The sequence below is a fragment of the Phalangium opilio genome, unplaced genomic scaffold (assembly GCF_054372755.1).
Source record: "Phalangium opilio isolate 3A_F unplaced genomic scaffold, DU_Popi_V2 ptg000081l_1, whole genome shotgun sequence".
NCBI classification, from domain to species: Eukaryota; Metazoa; Arthropoda; class Arachnida; order Opiliones; family Phalangiidae; genus Phalangium; species Phalangium opilio.
Genome location: NW_028324188.1, coordinates 2,262,169 through 2,276,581, shown reverse-complemented (window position 1 = coordinate 2,276,581; position 14,413 = coordinate 2,262,169). Strand labels below are relative to the sequence as shown.

At 44.9% G+C, this 14,413-nt stretch overlaps 2 protein-coding genes across 2 annotated transcripts; one reads left to right on the top strand and one right to left on the bottom strand.

Moving 5' to 3' along the window:
• Positions 1 to 98: 98 nt before the first annotated feature.
• Positions 99 to 4,438, bottom strand: LOC149653965 (uncharacterized). The gene is made up of 3 exons (XM_089846663.1): positions 4,285 to 4,438; positions 1,117 to 1,356; positions 99 to 1,054 (listed from the first exon to the last, which is right to left on the bottom strand). The coding sequence occupies exons 1-3, from the start codon at positions 4,436 to 4,438 to the stop codon at positions 474 to 476; spliced, it is 975 nt and encodes a 324-aa protein (XP_089702789.1). The 3' UTR covers positions 99 to 473.
• Positions 4,439 to 6,730: 2,292 nt separating this feature from the next.
• ebo (exportin ellipsoid body open) lies at positions 6,731 to 14,121 on the top strand. The gene is made up of 15 exons (XM_089846935.1): positions 6,731 to 6,921; positions 7,090 to 7,126; positions 7,217 to 7,420; positions 7,483 to 7,840; positions 7,917 to 8,272; positions 9,073 to 9,420; positions 9,489 to 9,695; positions 9,777 to 10,210; positions 10,293 to 10,593; positions 10,678 to 11,029; positions 11,099 to 11,213; positions 11,308 to 11,367; positions 12,444 to 12,834; positions 12,900 to 13,130; positions 13,428 to 14,121. Exons 2-15 carry the CDS (start codon positions 7,124 to 7,126, stop codon positions 13,536 to 13,538), a joined length of 3,471 nt encoding a protein of 1,156 aa, XP_089703061.1. The 5' UTR covers positions 6,731 to 6,921; positions 7,090 to 7,123; the 3' UTR covers positions 13,539 to 14,121.
• The last annotated feature ends 292 nt before the right edge of the window (positions 14,122 to 14,413 follow it).

Here is a 14,413-nt window from a genome sequence, read left to right as displayed (position 1 = left end):
GGCGTCTGGCTCTGAAATGCCGTCGTTCTCGTCGATTTCGAGTCGAGTTAATTTATTTTAAACGCTATTAAAGTTGAATGAATTAATTAGGAGACTCGTATAAAAGTATTTTATTGTGTTTTCGCTAAAAACACGCTCGTAATCGGTGCGGTATGAACATTATTTTTTACAAGGTTGAACCTGCAATTAAGAAGATGTCGTCGGCGTCTGGACTGGACGATGGTGCCGCGAGTTTGGTGAGTATAACAATGTCTAAGAAGGTTACATTTTCCGTCATTTAATTCCGTCCAAACGTGCCGCGTTTATGACTAAAAATATATGCCGTTAATCTTTAATTAGTATTATTTTGATCAGTTATCACAGAGAGTCGAATGACGGGGTCCGATTCTAGGCCTTGGTCGGTACGCGAATTATTAGCTTAACGTCAAATGTCTTTAGGCGCGTTTTCCGAGTCACGCTGGACTCGATTAGCGTCAAAGTACGGATTCCCTGGTTTCGAGGCTACTCGACGTACTGGGACAACTACTTAAGAGTTCGCTGGTGCTAGTATGTCCGTCGAATTCGCTAGTGACGGGGCTACGATGGGCCTTGATAGGTCTGTCCAATTTCGAAGGGTCTAATAACATTAGGGAAACGGAGCGTTCGCGCGCGCTTTCTAAGGGGGTCAAGGAGGCCTCTGGCTTTCTACTAGCCAAGGGGGAACCCGTTGATGACGTCGTGGCCGTCGACGAGTTACTGTAACTCGACGAACTCTGGGAGGGAAATTCGGCCACGATGGTTTCTTCTTCGAGGACGGCTTCTTCCGACAAGCCGCCGGGTGGCGGCAAGGTCCCTTGACCGGTGGAACTTTTGGCTTTGTCCATCCCCCGCCAGATTGGCAAGGCTTTCACCTTGACCGTCGTGTCCATGGTGGATTTCTTGCCGCTGCGGCTGGTGGCCAAGTCGTCGATGGCCACTTTCTTCTTCTTGATAATGATTTCCACCGATAAAAGTAGTACCAAGACGCCGATAACGATGCAGGTGGGCCCCGTTACTAACCAGGGCGTAGGGTTACCTATAGGAAAGGAGCGCCAATTTATTTGGGGTTTCGAGTACTTTCTTCGGTTGTAAGAGTACCTTTTAAATTTGGTACGAATATTCCGCTGCAGGTTAGGGCCGTCCCTAGGCCGACCAATAGGGATCCGCAAACTAGAATGCAGACGAGGGTGGCGCAGGTGGCGGCGTGCTTTCGTTTGTCTTGTAGTTCGCGGCGGATGGCTCGTTTGTACATTTCCAACTCCAGGGGCGTAATGTCCCGACGTTGGCGACTCGCTTCGTCAAAATCCAAACGCCGACGAAATAGCAACGAAAACATACCTGCAACCATTAATAATTGCAGTTGGCACGCGTAACATAGTTTAAACACTTTCAGGATTCGTAACATTTATATCTTATACAAGCGCGGTGTCCAATAAAAACGTGTTCATTCGTTATAACAACTTTGGAGAAGTTGAATGACCGTGGGGAGAGGGGTTCTCAACCTAATCTTAACTTTCCCTCGTCTTTACTTAATTAAATTTAATATAATTATTAAATTTAATTACGTATAGAGATAGAGTTGAATGTGGGCTACAAAATGGTGCAAATTAGGTCGAAATCGGACCAGAATTAACAAAGTTATGACTAATTTTATAAACTCAAGTCGCTCCCATAGAAATAGTATTACCCTGGTGGGTGTCTGGTTAGGCTTTTAATTATTTTAATAATTAATTACGTAGTTAATTTTAATTAATTACGTATATAGATAGAACAGATTACGGGCTACAAAATGGTGCGCATTAGGTCGAAATCGGAACAGAATTAACAAAGTTATGACCAATTTTATGAAGACAAAACGCTCCCATAGGATTAGCATTACCCTGGTTAGGCTTTTAATTATTTTAGTATTTAATTAACGTAGTTAATTTTAATTAATTACGTATATAGATAGAACAGATTACGGGCTACAAAATGGTGTAAATCAGGTCGAAATCGGACCATAATTAACAAAGTTATGACCAATTTTATGAAGACAAAACGCTCCCATAGGATTAGCATTACCCTGGTGGGTGACTTCACCCGTCGAACACGGGTGTATTGCTGGGTTAAACATTTCTACAGGCGCCCATAGAAATAACATGGGCTGGAAAACCCCTAAAAGTCGGCTTCCTCCAAATACTTTCTATCAATTTAAGGTTGAACATTTTTCTTAAGGTAAAATTACCTTTCTTTGGAACGCGTTCTTCCTGAATAATAGCAGCATCTCTCTCATACATAATACGATCAAGATAATTAAAATAAACTAAGGAGTTTAATCGGAAACATCGATAAAGCTATACGGCGTAGTGCTCGGGCCTGCAGGCGCTCGCCAAAAGGTGAAAGAGCATTTTAAACGTTCCTCGTACGGACTCTGAAAACTCGGTCTAATGTTTGCGAAAATATTTTCCCCGCTTCTTTCTGGGCATATATTTTAAAACTTAATAGCAATTTGGCGCCCCTCCCTCCCCCTCCCCGTGTCCCTGGTTATTTCCACGCCCTAAAATTGACACGTCGACGTGCAAGGCATCCAACCGACGTCTCGAGTTGTTTTTAATCCAGATTTTCGTGCCCGAGCCGTGTTTCGGTCGACTCATTAACAGTCGTCACGCCAACAACTAATCCAGCTAGCACCGCCGTAACCAGTCCGCCTAAATCTCGGCCATTTCTTACTATTGTAATATACGCCATATTTACGTGGCCAAACGACACCTGACCCGGGCTTGTGGGGACCGTCCCCCGAGAGAAGACCCCCTCCCCCCCGCTTACCCAAAATAGAACTCGACGCGGGTATAGGCACGAAGCAGCGCACCCAGTTCTTAATTATTTCTAACTTAATATTATTAAAGTTGAATATTTTATAGTTAATAATGCACCAAACGAAATGTCAGATAGTCGCCATGATCGCACCCCCGCGTTCCCCCGGAAAGCGCGCCATCGAAACGAAGCATAACTAAAAGACCCTGATAGAATTGGTATTGGGCTCCCAAATTAATATTCAATGCCATTGGAATGGAAAGCTGGCTACAATTCTCACTCTCCCTTACTCTCTCTCTCTCTCTCTCTCTCTTACTCTCTCCCTTTCTCTCTCTCTCTCTCTCGCACTTACCCGTATCGATCCGAGTTCATAATAATTTTCTCAAAGTACAAGTATCTTTTTTATTTCTTCCTTCCTTACTTAAAAATTGATTTTAAAAAGTTTCTCGAGGTCTAAACCTATTTTCTTGCCGACCGAGTGATTAACGCGGCCGGTGGAAGTTGGCCATGGAACAACAAACGCAACACCTACGCGTCTCTTTGCCTAATTGAACGCTTCTCCCCTAGAATATTTTGACCTGTTGCTTATTGCGTCACCGAGTTCCCCCCTCCCCCAATTTGATTGGTTAAGCGAGTCCTTCCTCTTAACCAAGCTACCGATTCAATTAAATTCATTGGCGAATCTTTAACCGTTAATAAACGCTGAATAAGTAGCGTTTATTATCGCGATTAAGCGCCGTTTTATTTCGTAAGAGGAGTGTGCTTTGTTTACGTTTTATTCGAGATTCACGGGGGAATTGTAGTAATTCCCCTGGAACGAATAAAATCGAGTTGTTGCTGTTACCATGGAAACCAAGCTTGTTTTCTCCCGAATTCGTACTCGCTCTTTTCTCGTGTTTTATTAAACCCCCTTCCCCCCTTAACCCTTCCCCCCCTTAACTCTTGCTCGGACAATACGTGCTTCTACTTTCCAAACAAAATGTCGATAAACTTTGAATCCGCGCCACCACGGATAAGCCAACTTTGGAACTTTCCGCCCATTACTTGTTAAGTTCCTAATTTGATTATATTTCGGTCCAAGCGATATTAGGACGGTTCGGCCGGTCCCTGCACGCGATTCGGGTCCTGGACTGCCTGAAAAGCTGCAGTCCATCATTTTACTTGCGCCGCGACAACTGGACAAAAATTTGTGGTCAAACCAGGAAACTAAGAGCGAGAAAATGTCTAGGAAAAAAGGGGCATTGTCAAACAAAGGACTCTTAGTTTCAGTTTGGTTGCATTTGAGACGAATTAGCGAGGTCTCGTTAAAACTAGAAGGAATTAAGCGCTTGACCATTCGTTTAAATGAAAGTTATTTTCCCGCATTTGCGAGCGCAGCGCGAAGAGTGCCTTTGTATTGATCCGAGTAAGGACTTTGGACTTTGTACTTTCGACTTTAATTTGAATTGGGCTTGGGCCCCGGGGGTCGCTTACCTAAACCGGGTAAAAAGATGGTCTCCTTATTGTCCAAATGTCTCAGTTCCTCTTGTCGTCGCGTTTCGGTGATCAGGGCTTCGACCGATAACGTGGGATGGCAGAATGGGATTTCGTAAATGGCGCTCCGACGACCACCATTCTTCTTAAACATGGTAACTAGGTGCGGAGGGCCATCCTTGGACCAATGTCAGCGGCGGCGGCGACCAAGCCTCGACCGTATCCGATTGAGAGGACATTTTGGCCGGCTAGTGACTCGGCCGAACCATTGACGGACGGAGTGTCCGGTTCTACTCTCTCGAAATCGAAAGGCCGAAACCTTTTTAGTGGAAGCGGTGGCGAGGATTGAGAATTGATTTAAAGGCTAACAAGAATATTGGTACAACGACGATATAACAAGCGATGACTCGTTTTCGGTGGTGATACTATCAGTCGCTGGTCGCGTGTTTTTGAGACGATGTTACCTCGTTCATTTATGGATCGCCGCCGTCGCTATGATCTACTCCCCCTCCCCTTTTGAACTGTCCACTCCCCCCATCCGTTTCCCGGAATATTAAGAGAGCCTACAAATTTCCAACTTAAACGTGTACAATATTTATTTCCAGGCCTATACCTACTAAACCAGCTAAGACTAACGAAACCAAAACCTAATCCAACTTTTTAACGCATTCTTAGCGTCCCGGACAATTGAGAAAAGAAAGATTAAAATTTGGAATTAGATATTACTATTATTAGCTATTCTTTATCCTTGACATATAGGGGGTGACGTCACCGCGATAGGCGCCCTTGTACCAGATATCGTTGATGATGAAACATTTAAAAGCACTCCTCTTTTACGATATGATAGGACAAGCGTCGCGTAAAAACAAAACCTTTCAGAATATTGAAGATTAATCTTTAAGACGTTTTAGAGCGAAATCTGCCGTGACCGGAACTAGGCTCGAGTCTCTCCCCTAAGTGACCATTATCGAAGGCCACTTCCACCCCCACCCCCCGCTTGGACCCCTGATCGAGTTTACTTAAAATATAAAACCTTTATCCAAGTACCATCATCGAAGGCCACTTCGCCCCACCCCCGGCCTGAATTCGTTCACTTTCTCACGTGAATATTCCTAAAAATGACCAATCTTCATTCGCTTTTTCAAAAACTCGAAAACCAACCATTGTCGTGCGATTGTAATGGCCCCCCGTGATATTTTTGAAATTAGGATTCGATACGTACTTGTTTGATAACAACGGATCCTACGCGAGCGTCAAAGTTTGCAAAAATTCACGTGTTTTGTAAATCACGCGCGAGATTTTTCTCGACTTTGAGCGGGAAAGGTTGCAAAAATTCACGTGTTTTGTAAATCACGCGCGAGATTTTTCCCACCTAATGTTTTTTTCTCGACTTTGAGCGGGAAAGGTTGCAAAAATGCACGTGTTTTGTAAATCACGCGCGAGATTTTTCCCACCTAATGTTTTTTTCTCGACTTTGAGCGGGAAAGGTTGCAAAAATTCACGTGTTTTGTAAATCACGCGCGAGACTTTGAGCGGGAAGGGAAAGAGAGTGGCGCGTGCCAAGCCAAGCCACTCAGCGCGAGATTTAAGCAAATGGCCGATTATAATAAAGGCGCGAGATTTCTTCCCGCCAAAATGAGATAGAGTTCGTATTGTCAAATATATAATGGATGAGTGAGCGAGTTTAGGAGCGAAGTTCCTTTCGACTGGAAACGTTTCAGTATTTAGGAGTTGCAGCAGGAAGGATTGGGCGCGCTATTTATTTTCCCGGTTCGATATTGATTAGCGCGGGAAATATGTAAGAAGAAAGAAGAAATAACACGGTCCTCTATCATGGGAAGACAAACAGAGATATCTCCCGGAAGGTACCCCCCCCCAACCCCTCCCCCTCTAGTTCGAGTCACTAATGGGCAAAAGTATTCGAGACCTTGCGAACGATACATTAAGTCAAAATGTCAAATAGAAAAATGAATTTTCGCGAAGTGATTTATTAGGAAAGTTGCAGGATCAATTGGAGTCCACAATTCAATATTTCTCATTCTGGTAACTTCTAGCGGGAAAATGTTCGTCTACTTCCGCCGTCCTACAATGTATACCACGCGAATGGCTTTAACTTTAGCGTACTTTTATAATATCTAGGGTCCGTAAATCGATGCCTCTAATAGGAACACGCTCAATATTTACTTTTAGCAGGCCAATTGAACCCTTTTTAAATTGGGCCCATTCTACGCTAGCGTTTCTATAGTAACGTAATAGGCCTCTTCTATACATGGGAGTACGTTACTGTTACGGTAATTCCTCCAAATTTCACGATATTATTGCCAGTTACGCTCAAATACGTCATAGAATTTGAGAAGCACGTGTTTTTGAAATTTTAAATTTTGGCGCGTTAAAGTTGCGTTTTGTGGGCGCCATCTATGGGGAACCGGCCTCTACTGAAACCCGTTAGAAAGTGCCTATGTCACGTCCATGTGCTTTTTACCATTACCAACGTACTTTAGCGCTAAATCGTTAGTTTATTAACGAAATTTCACTTAAATCAATCAAAATTGAGCGTGAAATAATTTCCTTAACGTAAATTAAGTTATTCAATTCGCGTTTTATAAATAACGAGTGAAATGGTGTCGTAAAAATTAGGTAAATCAAATTTTTTGATACTAAGCCTTGGTCAAAAATGTTTGTGTCACACGATATATTGAAGTTTTTCCCTATCTTATCTTATTTTAAACTCGAAATTAGTCAATTTTTAATCAAGATTAGTTTAAAGCGAACCAATTTCTTTCATAATATTCCATTTTCTCGTAGGATTTTATGGTTGGAATCGACTTTTAAGTTAAAAATGGTGAGTTTCGTGGGTGGGTCGAATGTTAGGTGATTTTTGCTGGTTTCCGAGTTATTATTAAGAAAGGGTGTTTAATTTGAGCGTAATCAGGCGTCGGACGAAGATCTATTGAAAGCCCTGGAAAACTTAATGACGGAGTTTTTCGATATGGGAACGTCAAACGAGCGCAAACGCGAAATTGAAAATCAAGTCAACAATTTCAGCCAACAACGGGACGCCTGGAAACACTGTCTCTTCTTCCTGTCAAACACCAGTAACGAATTTGTCATGATGTATTGTCTAACTGTCTTAGAGGTAACTTAATTTCGCTTAATTAAATTTTAGTTTAAGCTTAATTTAAATTAATCTATTTGAAGAGTTTAATAAACAAGCAATGGATGAGCATGTTGGGGGAAGAGAAGTGTTTGATTCGGACGACGTTGTACAAGTTTTTGTTGAGTCATCACTCTTCGGTGCCAAATTTCATTCGTAACAAGTTGGGCAAGTTAGTGGTGGACATTGGGCGCAATGATTGGCCCCATTTCTACCCGGATTTCTTCATGAACATTGTCCAGTTGGTCCAGAATGGGGAGACGACTTCCCTGGGGCTGATGTTGCTGCAAACGGCCTCGGAAGAGTTGGCCTTCCCCAGGGAGAACCTGTCCAACTCCAGGAAAGAGGAATTGCAGAAATTGTTGAGTGATCAAGTCCCCCAAGTCTTAAACATCATTTCCAGTAAGACCCCCCCAACCACCCTTGTTTAAGCCTAAGGCGTCCCTTTAGTCAAGGTGGTCCTCTTAATTGGTGTCAGGTTTATTGGAGAGCATTCTGGAGAAGCACCGGCACTTGGTGACGGCCACGCCCCCTCCCTCGCCCACCCACGGCGGGGGCGGGACCATGTCGACGCCGCCCCTCTCCCTCTTTAGCACCTCCCCCCTGGACACCAGCGACTTCTTCACCAGCATGTTCCAGTCGACCAACAAGAGTCCCTTCGAGGCCTTGCCACCCTTGGACCAGGAATCGCATCAACTCTGCATCCAGGCCTTGAACGCCTTGGCCCAACTCTTAAGCTGGATTCCCTTGACCAACAGCCTGACCCCCACACTCCTCACCACCGTTTTTCATTTGGCCAGTTTTGGTTGCGATCCAGTCGCCACACATCACGAGGTCAGTCGCCACTCATTCATTTGGTCAAGGCTACATTTTTGGGAGAATGTTTTTTTCACTTAATTACTTGAGCTCAGATTGTCGTAACACCAAGTATTTTATTATCATTGGAAAGGGGAGAAATAGGACTATAACATACTCAAAAGGACTTAGCCCTATCTCTTATAGAACCAGAGTTACAAGGTCTCGTGTAAATAAGCCCATGCTAATCCTATGGAGCGAATGTTTACGAACATTTTGCTCAATTACTCGACCCCTGTTTGTCGTAGCCCTATGATTTTAGTATGGTTGGATGGGGGACAAATTGATCTATAACATACTCAAAGGACATCCCCGTATCACCACTAGAACCAGAGTTACGAGGCTCCAAAGTTGGGTGTGACGCAATTCCTATGGAGGGACATATGTTCGTGCACATTTTGCTTAATTACTTGGCCCCTGTTCGTCGTAGCCCTAAGTTTTAAGTATCCTTGGAAAGGGGACAAATTGGACTATAACATACTCAAAGGGCATCCCCGTATCTCTAGTAGAACCAGAGTTACAAGGTCTCGTGTAAATAAGCCCATGCTAATCCTATGGGGCGAATGTTAACGAACATTTTGCTCAATTTCTCGGCCCATGTTTGTCGTAGACCTAAGTTCTTAGTATGGTTGGAAAGGGGACAAATAGGGCTATAACATATCCAAAGGACATCCGCGTATCTCTAGTAGAAACAGAGTTACGAGCCTCCAAAATTGGGTGTATCGTTCACGAACCTTTTGCTTAATTACTCGTTGCCGGCTTTGTTACTGGTAACGCAGGTGACGAATAAGTCTCAGGTGGGTATTTTGGCGATGGGTTGCGTCAACGAGATCATGTCGAAAAACTGCGTTCCCTCTGAATTTGAAGAGTTCATGTTGCAAATGTTCCAACACACATTCCACTTGCTGCGACGCGTCACCAAGGACCTTCCTTCGGCCACGTGCGGCGCCTCTTTCACCCTGAACAACAGTTCCAATTCCTTGGCGTCCCTGGACGAGAGCTACGTCGAGAAGTTCACGGATTTCTTGAGGCTCTTCGTCACCGGTCATTTGCCCAGATTCGAGAACAACACGCGCTTCCCGACGCTGGACTTTTTGGAACTCCTTTTTCATTATACCTTTCATCAGGTTGGTCATTATTGTCCCCCGTCATGGCGTCGGGGGTTGTTAACCATTGGCCCGTCTCGTTGCCGCAGCCGACGCAACACGGCTTCTACTCTTGCTTGGAGATCTGGGGGACCTTCTTGGAGTACTTGTCCAGTCAGTCCAAGAATCGAGATAACGTCGTGGACCGATACCGGCCGGCCCTGCAGCTCTTGGTCACCGAGGTTTTGACCAAAATGCAATTTAAATTCAATCAGACCAGTCTCGAGGAACTGGACGACGAAAGCCTAGACGACGACGTAAGTCCAGAAGCCCCTCCCCCCCCTCAATCCCCTCAATGCCTACGATCCCGGTCCGAGTTCCCTTTGTTCTCTTTGAAGGCGGAGACGGAATGGCAGCGGTTTCTGCGTCATTCTTTGGAAACGGTGGCCAAAGTGGCGGAACTGATGCCCCGTGAGACATTGGGCGTCTTGCTGTCCCTCTTTCAGACCAACTGCGACGTGTACTTGGGCTTGGAGAATTTTGTCAGCGATGGGGGCGGGGCGACGGGGAAAGAGGGGCGGCGCCACTTGAGAGTGACGGCGGAGAACGAGTGCCGGCGATTGCATTGCAGCTTGCGCGATCTCAGCTCCATCTTGCAAGGAATCGGGCGTCTGGCCAACCTCTTCATCGGACGCGACTTTTTCGAGAACTTCGCCCTCTTGAGGGACACTCTGGAGAGGTTGGGTCACTTGGCCGCCTACAGTCGCAGGATGAAGCTGTACAACGTGGAAACGGCCGCCAATTCGGTTCTCAAAGCCGATTTCATTGAACTGTAAGTGCACTCTTTCTAAGTCTCGGGAGGAAATTAGGAATTCGCTTTTAACCAATGAGAGATCTTGTTGGGGTGGTTGTAGACACGCGCAAATTCTGGCGACGATCAAGGCCTTCTCTCATTGGCTGTTTCAGTATTACTGCGAAACGCTACAAAATAATCGCGAAAAGGAGGAGGTTTTTACGGGGACGATCACTTTGTTGGTGGGCGGGGCCGTGCCCAACTTGGAGAGCGAAACGCCCGAGAAAGTGCGTCACAGCGCCGCCCATTTGTTCCTCTCGTTGACATCCACCGTCCGACCGGCCTTCCTCTTCAACTTGCCGCTGGTCCATCAACTGTACCAATCCGCCACCCGAGGAGAACTGCACAATTTGCCCCTAGAGGTAAGACTTAGGCTTACAACGAGGACGAGGACAAGGACAAGGAGGATTCGAGGGGATGGACGCTTTAACTTGTCGTCCTTTCAGAATCAATTGTTAATTTATCGTTCGTTGCAAAACATCGTGATTGTTCCGTGGCCGAACGTGACGGACGCGGAGCAAGAATGGGGGAAACGCTCGGAACACTACGGCCTCTTTGTCAATTCCTTGTCGGCTCCCATGAAGAGGGTTTGCCAGGCGGCGGGGATGGTGGGGGCGGACGAGGGGGAGATGAGGGAACGGGCCAAACCCGTCGTCAAGTGGACTGTCTGCGTCCTGAGCGACCAAGTGGTCAATTTGCGCGAAGCCCCCGTCAGGTCCAAGCAGATCGCCTATCAGGCGTTGCACGACGCCATTTACAACGTCACCGCTCTCTTCCCCCTTTACCTAAGTCAACCCGGTAAGTTCCCTTTTTGACGCGTGTCTATCCATGACGCGCGCCATTAACTTTTAATGGACTTCGTTCAAGATATTGGCGAAGTTATTATGGAGTTTTTTCTGTCCCTCTTCGATGTCCTGAAAGGTCAAATGGGAGTTCAATTTGCCGAACAAACTGTACAGAATTTTTTGAATTTGTTTACCAGGTACTGCGTCATATCGTGACCACTTAATTATCCTCCCAAATTGATCCATTTAATTGAAATTAATTTTGGGGCGTTTCTTTCTTTCTTTTATCAGAGACCAATTAATCCAATGCATTCTTCACGAAGGCAGCGCCGGCGCCCGATTGGTCGAAAAGTAAGTGCACCCTTTGCTCCCTATTAAGATTGCGTGGTTATCGACAATTGGGGGGTTAAAGTTCATTTTGACTTAATTAAATTAACATCATCGCTTTAATGAAAGAACGCGACTTTTAAGTTCGTCATAATTTACTCCCTGGTTAATACCAATTTAATCTAAAGTTAATTTAACTTATTTTGAAGCGAGTTAATGGGATTTTGAAGCGAGTTAATGGGATTTTGATTTAATTTCAAGCGAGTTAATGGGATTTTGATTGAATTTCAAGCGAGTTAATGGGATTTTGATTGAATTTCAAGCGAGTTAATGGGATTTTGATTGAATTTCAAGCGAGTTAATGGGATTTTGATTGAATTTCAAGCGAGTTAATGGGATTTTGAAGCGAGTTAATGGGATTTTTATTTAATTTGAAGCGAGTTAATAGGATTTTGATTGAATTTCAAGCGAGTTAATGGGATTTTGAAGCGAGTTAATGGGATTTTTATTTAATTTGAAGCGAGTTAATGGGATGTTGATTGAATTTGAAGCGAGTTAATGGGATTTTGATTTAATTTGAAGCGAGTTAATGGGATTTTGATTTAATTTGAAGCGAGTTAATGGGATGTTGATTGAATTTGAAGCGAGTTAATGGGATGTTGATTGAATTTGAAGCGAGTTAATGGGATTTTGATTGAATTTCAAGCGAGTTAATGGGATTTTGATTGAATTTCAAGCGAGTTAATGGGATTTTGATTGAATTTCAAGCGAGTTAATGGGATTTTGAAGCGAGTTAATGGGATTTTTATTTAATTTGAAGCGAGTTAATAGGATTTTGATTGAATTTCAAGCGAGTTAATGGGATTTTGAAGCGAGTTAATGGGATTTTTATTTAATTTGAAGCGAGTTAATGGGATGTTGATTGAATTTGAAACGAGTTAATGGGATTTTGATTTAATTTGAAGCGAGTTAATGGGATTTTGATTTAATTTGAAGCGAGTTAATGGGATGTTGATTGAATTTGTAGCGAGTTAATGGGATTTTGATTGAATTTGAAGCGAGTTAACGATGGGGGGTCGCGGTGTTAATGTTCTTATCAGGTTTCTGCAACTGTTGCGGGTGGTGGTGCAAGAGCCGGGTTCGGCCTTCAAGTCGTTTATCGGGAGCACGATCGAGTTCTGCATGGAGCACATTTACCCGATCATCGCGGAGCGGGCCTCTCCCGAGGTCAAGCTGCCCCTCTTCGAACTCTTGTACCATTTGATGTTGCACAATTGGAAGCATTTCTTCAAGAACCGCGTCTTGGACTCGCTGCCCACTCGCGGCTCCGGCCCCGCCCCCAACCCTGACGAAGTGGTCGAGAACGGGGAAGACTTGACCAAGATCATGCGGGCCTTTGGTCAGTCCTTCCTGCAACCCGACATCAACGTCTACCGACACAATTTGAAGGCCCTGGAAAATCTCAACCTCAAATGCAAACTCTACCACAAGGTTAGCCCCCCTAATAGGTCAAAAATAGGCCATAAATAGGCCTCTAACCAACTTGACGTCTTCAGAGTTTATTCAAGACGTTAATGTTGAACCAATTCCTGAACGTTTTGCTGCAAACGCTGGTGTACCGGTCGCACGACTTGTTGCAAGACGAGATCCGCTTGACCATTTACAACATGGCTTCCGTCGACTTTGAGAATTTCTACGGCGTCTTCTTGCCGCACTTCTTGCGCGTCTGTGACGGATTGGACGACAATCAACGCGCCATCCTGGTCACCAACTTCAAACTGGAAATGGTCAGTACCCCACCCCCTTATTATTATTATTATTGCAGCGCAATTGCGTCTTCCTACAATATAGGCTGTTCTCCAAAAAGGGTCTTAATCCAAAATGGACCTATTTTGGCCCTCCCCCCCCCCCAGTAAGGGCCGGGGACATTCCCCCCCCCCCCAAGGCCAGTACCCTTTTTGGAAGAGCCTGCGCGGTTCGTGGCGGCGTAAGATTAGCGTGGCGCATGCGCGGATAATTAAAATGTAGTGCCGTCAGCTTGGAATTAATTTGTATGTGTGTGTGTGTGTTGGTGGCGCGTAAAGGACTTGCCGTCATTCACGCAAAGCGTCAGCAGATTCGTCAACGATTTGCGCTACTATCAAGTCTGCAACAATAGTTTACCGCCTGGTTCCGTCAGACTCTCGTCCAATTAGAAGACGCGCCCCCCTTGCCTGCTCCACCCCCTTTACCCCCTTCCCACGTGCGCGTGCGCGATACGAATGATTAATTGAACTATGAAATAGTTCGTTAAAAATTCAACTCGAAGTTAATTAATTAATTAATTGACGTCGCTCGCGCGTCTTAAGTTCAATTAAATCGTTGACGCGTCATCTTGGGGGTGGGGCTTCGTTCCGGAAGTGAGCCAACGTAATTGCGTGACGCGTCGCGCGTCTACAAAGGCTTAAACTGACCGCTGACCGCTGAGCGCGAACCAAAACTTGAAAAAGGTGTGAAAGGAGAGATAAGTGCCTCGCTGCCTACAATTTGTGCCAAGAACATTTTGAAAGGACTTGACTTGACCCCGGGGCAACAATGGAATGTATGTACATAATTTGAATATATTGTCTCGATGACGAGCTTAAACTAAAGGGGATTTGGGGGGGGACGTGGGGGGGGGAATCTGTGTCAATGTTATTATAAATCCCCCCAAATCCCAAACAAACAAACAAACATTGTAATGATTTTGTACTTAAAATTTTTAAAAGCTTAATATAATGAAAGTTCCTTGAAACGCCATTCATTCGTCCACCATTTTATAAGCCTACTATATCGCCTTGAGATGACGTCAGTACCCTGCTTAATTTTGGCTGGGGGGGGCGTGTTTGGTATGGCGCTTTGGGTCTACGGGGGGGGGGGGGAATAGCGTGGGTGACGTCACACTAAGGCTTCTGAGATAGCTCTATTTGAACAAGATGCCCGATGAAAGTCAAAGCCTAGCCCACTCGATGACGCGCTCAACCAGCTGGCGCCTTACAGGGTTCATACAAACCGGGAAAATTCAGGGAAATTTCGAATTTTTAGTAACAAC

Coding starts and splice junctions, on each gene's coding strand:
- LOC149653965 (XM_089846663.1), bottom strand. CDS start 4,438: ATGTTTAAGAAGAATGGTGGTCGTCGGAGCGCCATTTACGAAATCCCA. Junction 1,357..4,284: donor CATCTTTTTACCCGGTTTAG/GTAAGCGACCCC, acceptor TAATGGTTGCAG/GTATGTTTTCGTTGCTATTT. Junction 1,055..1,116: donor ATTCGTACCAAATTTAAAAG/GTACTCTTACAA, acceptor CCTTTCCTATAG/GTAACCCTACGCCCTGGTTA.
- ebo (XM_089846935.1), top strand. Junction 10,594..10,677: donor TGCACAATTTGCCCCTAGAG/GTAAGACTTAGG, acceptor TCGTCCTTTCAG/AATCAATTGTTAATTTATCG. Junction 11,368..12,443: donor GGCGCCCGATTGGTCGAAAA/GTAAGTGCACCC, acceptor TGTTCTTATCAG/GTTTCTGCAACTGTTGCGGG.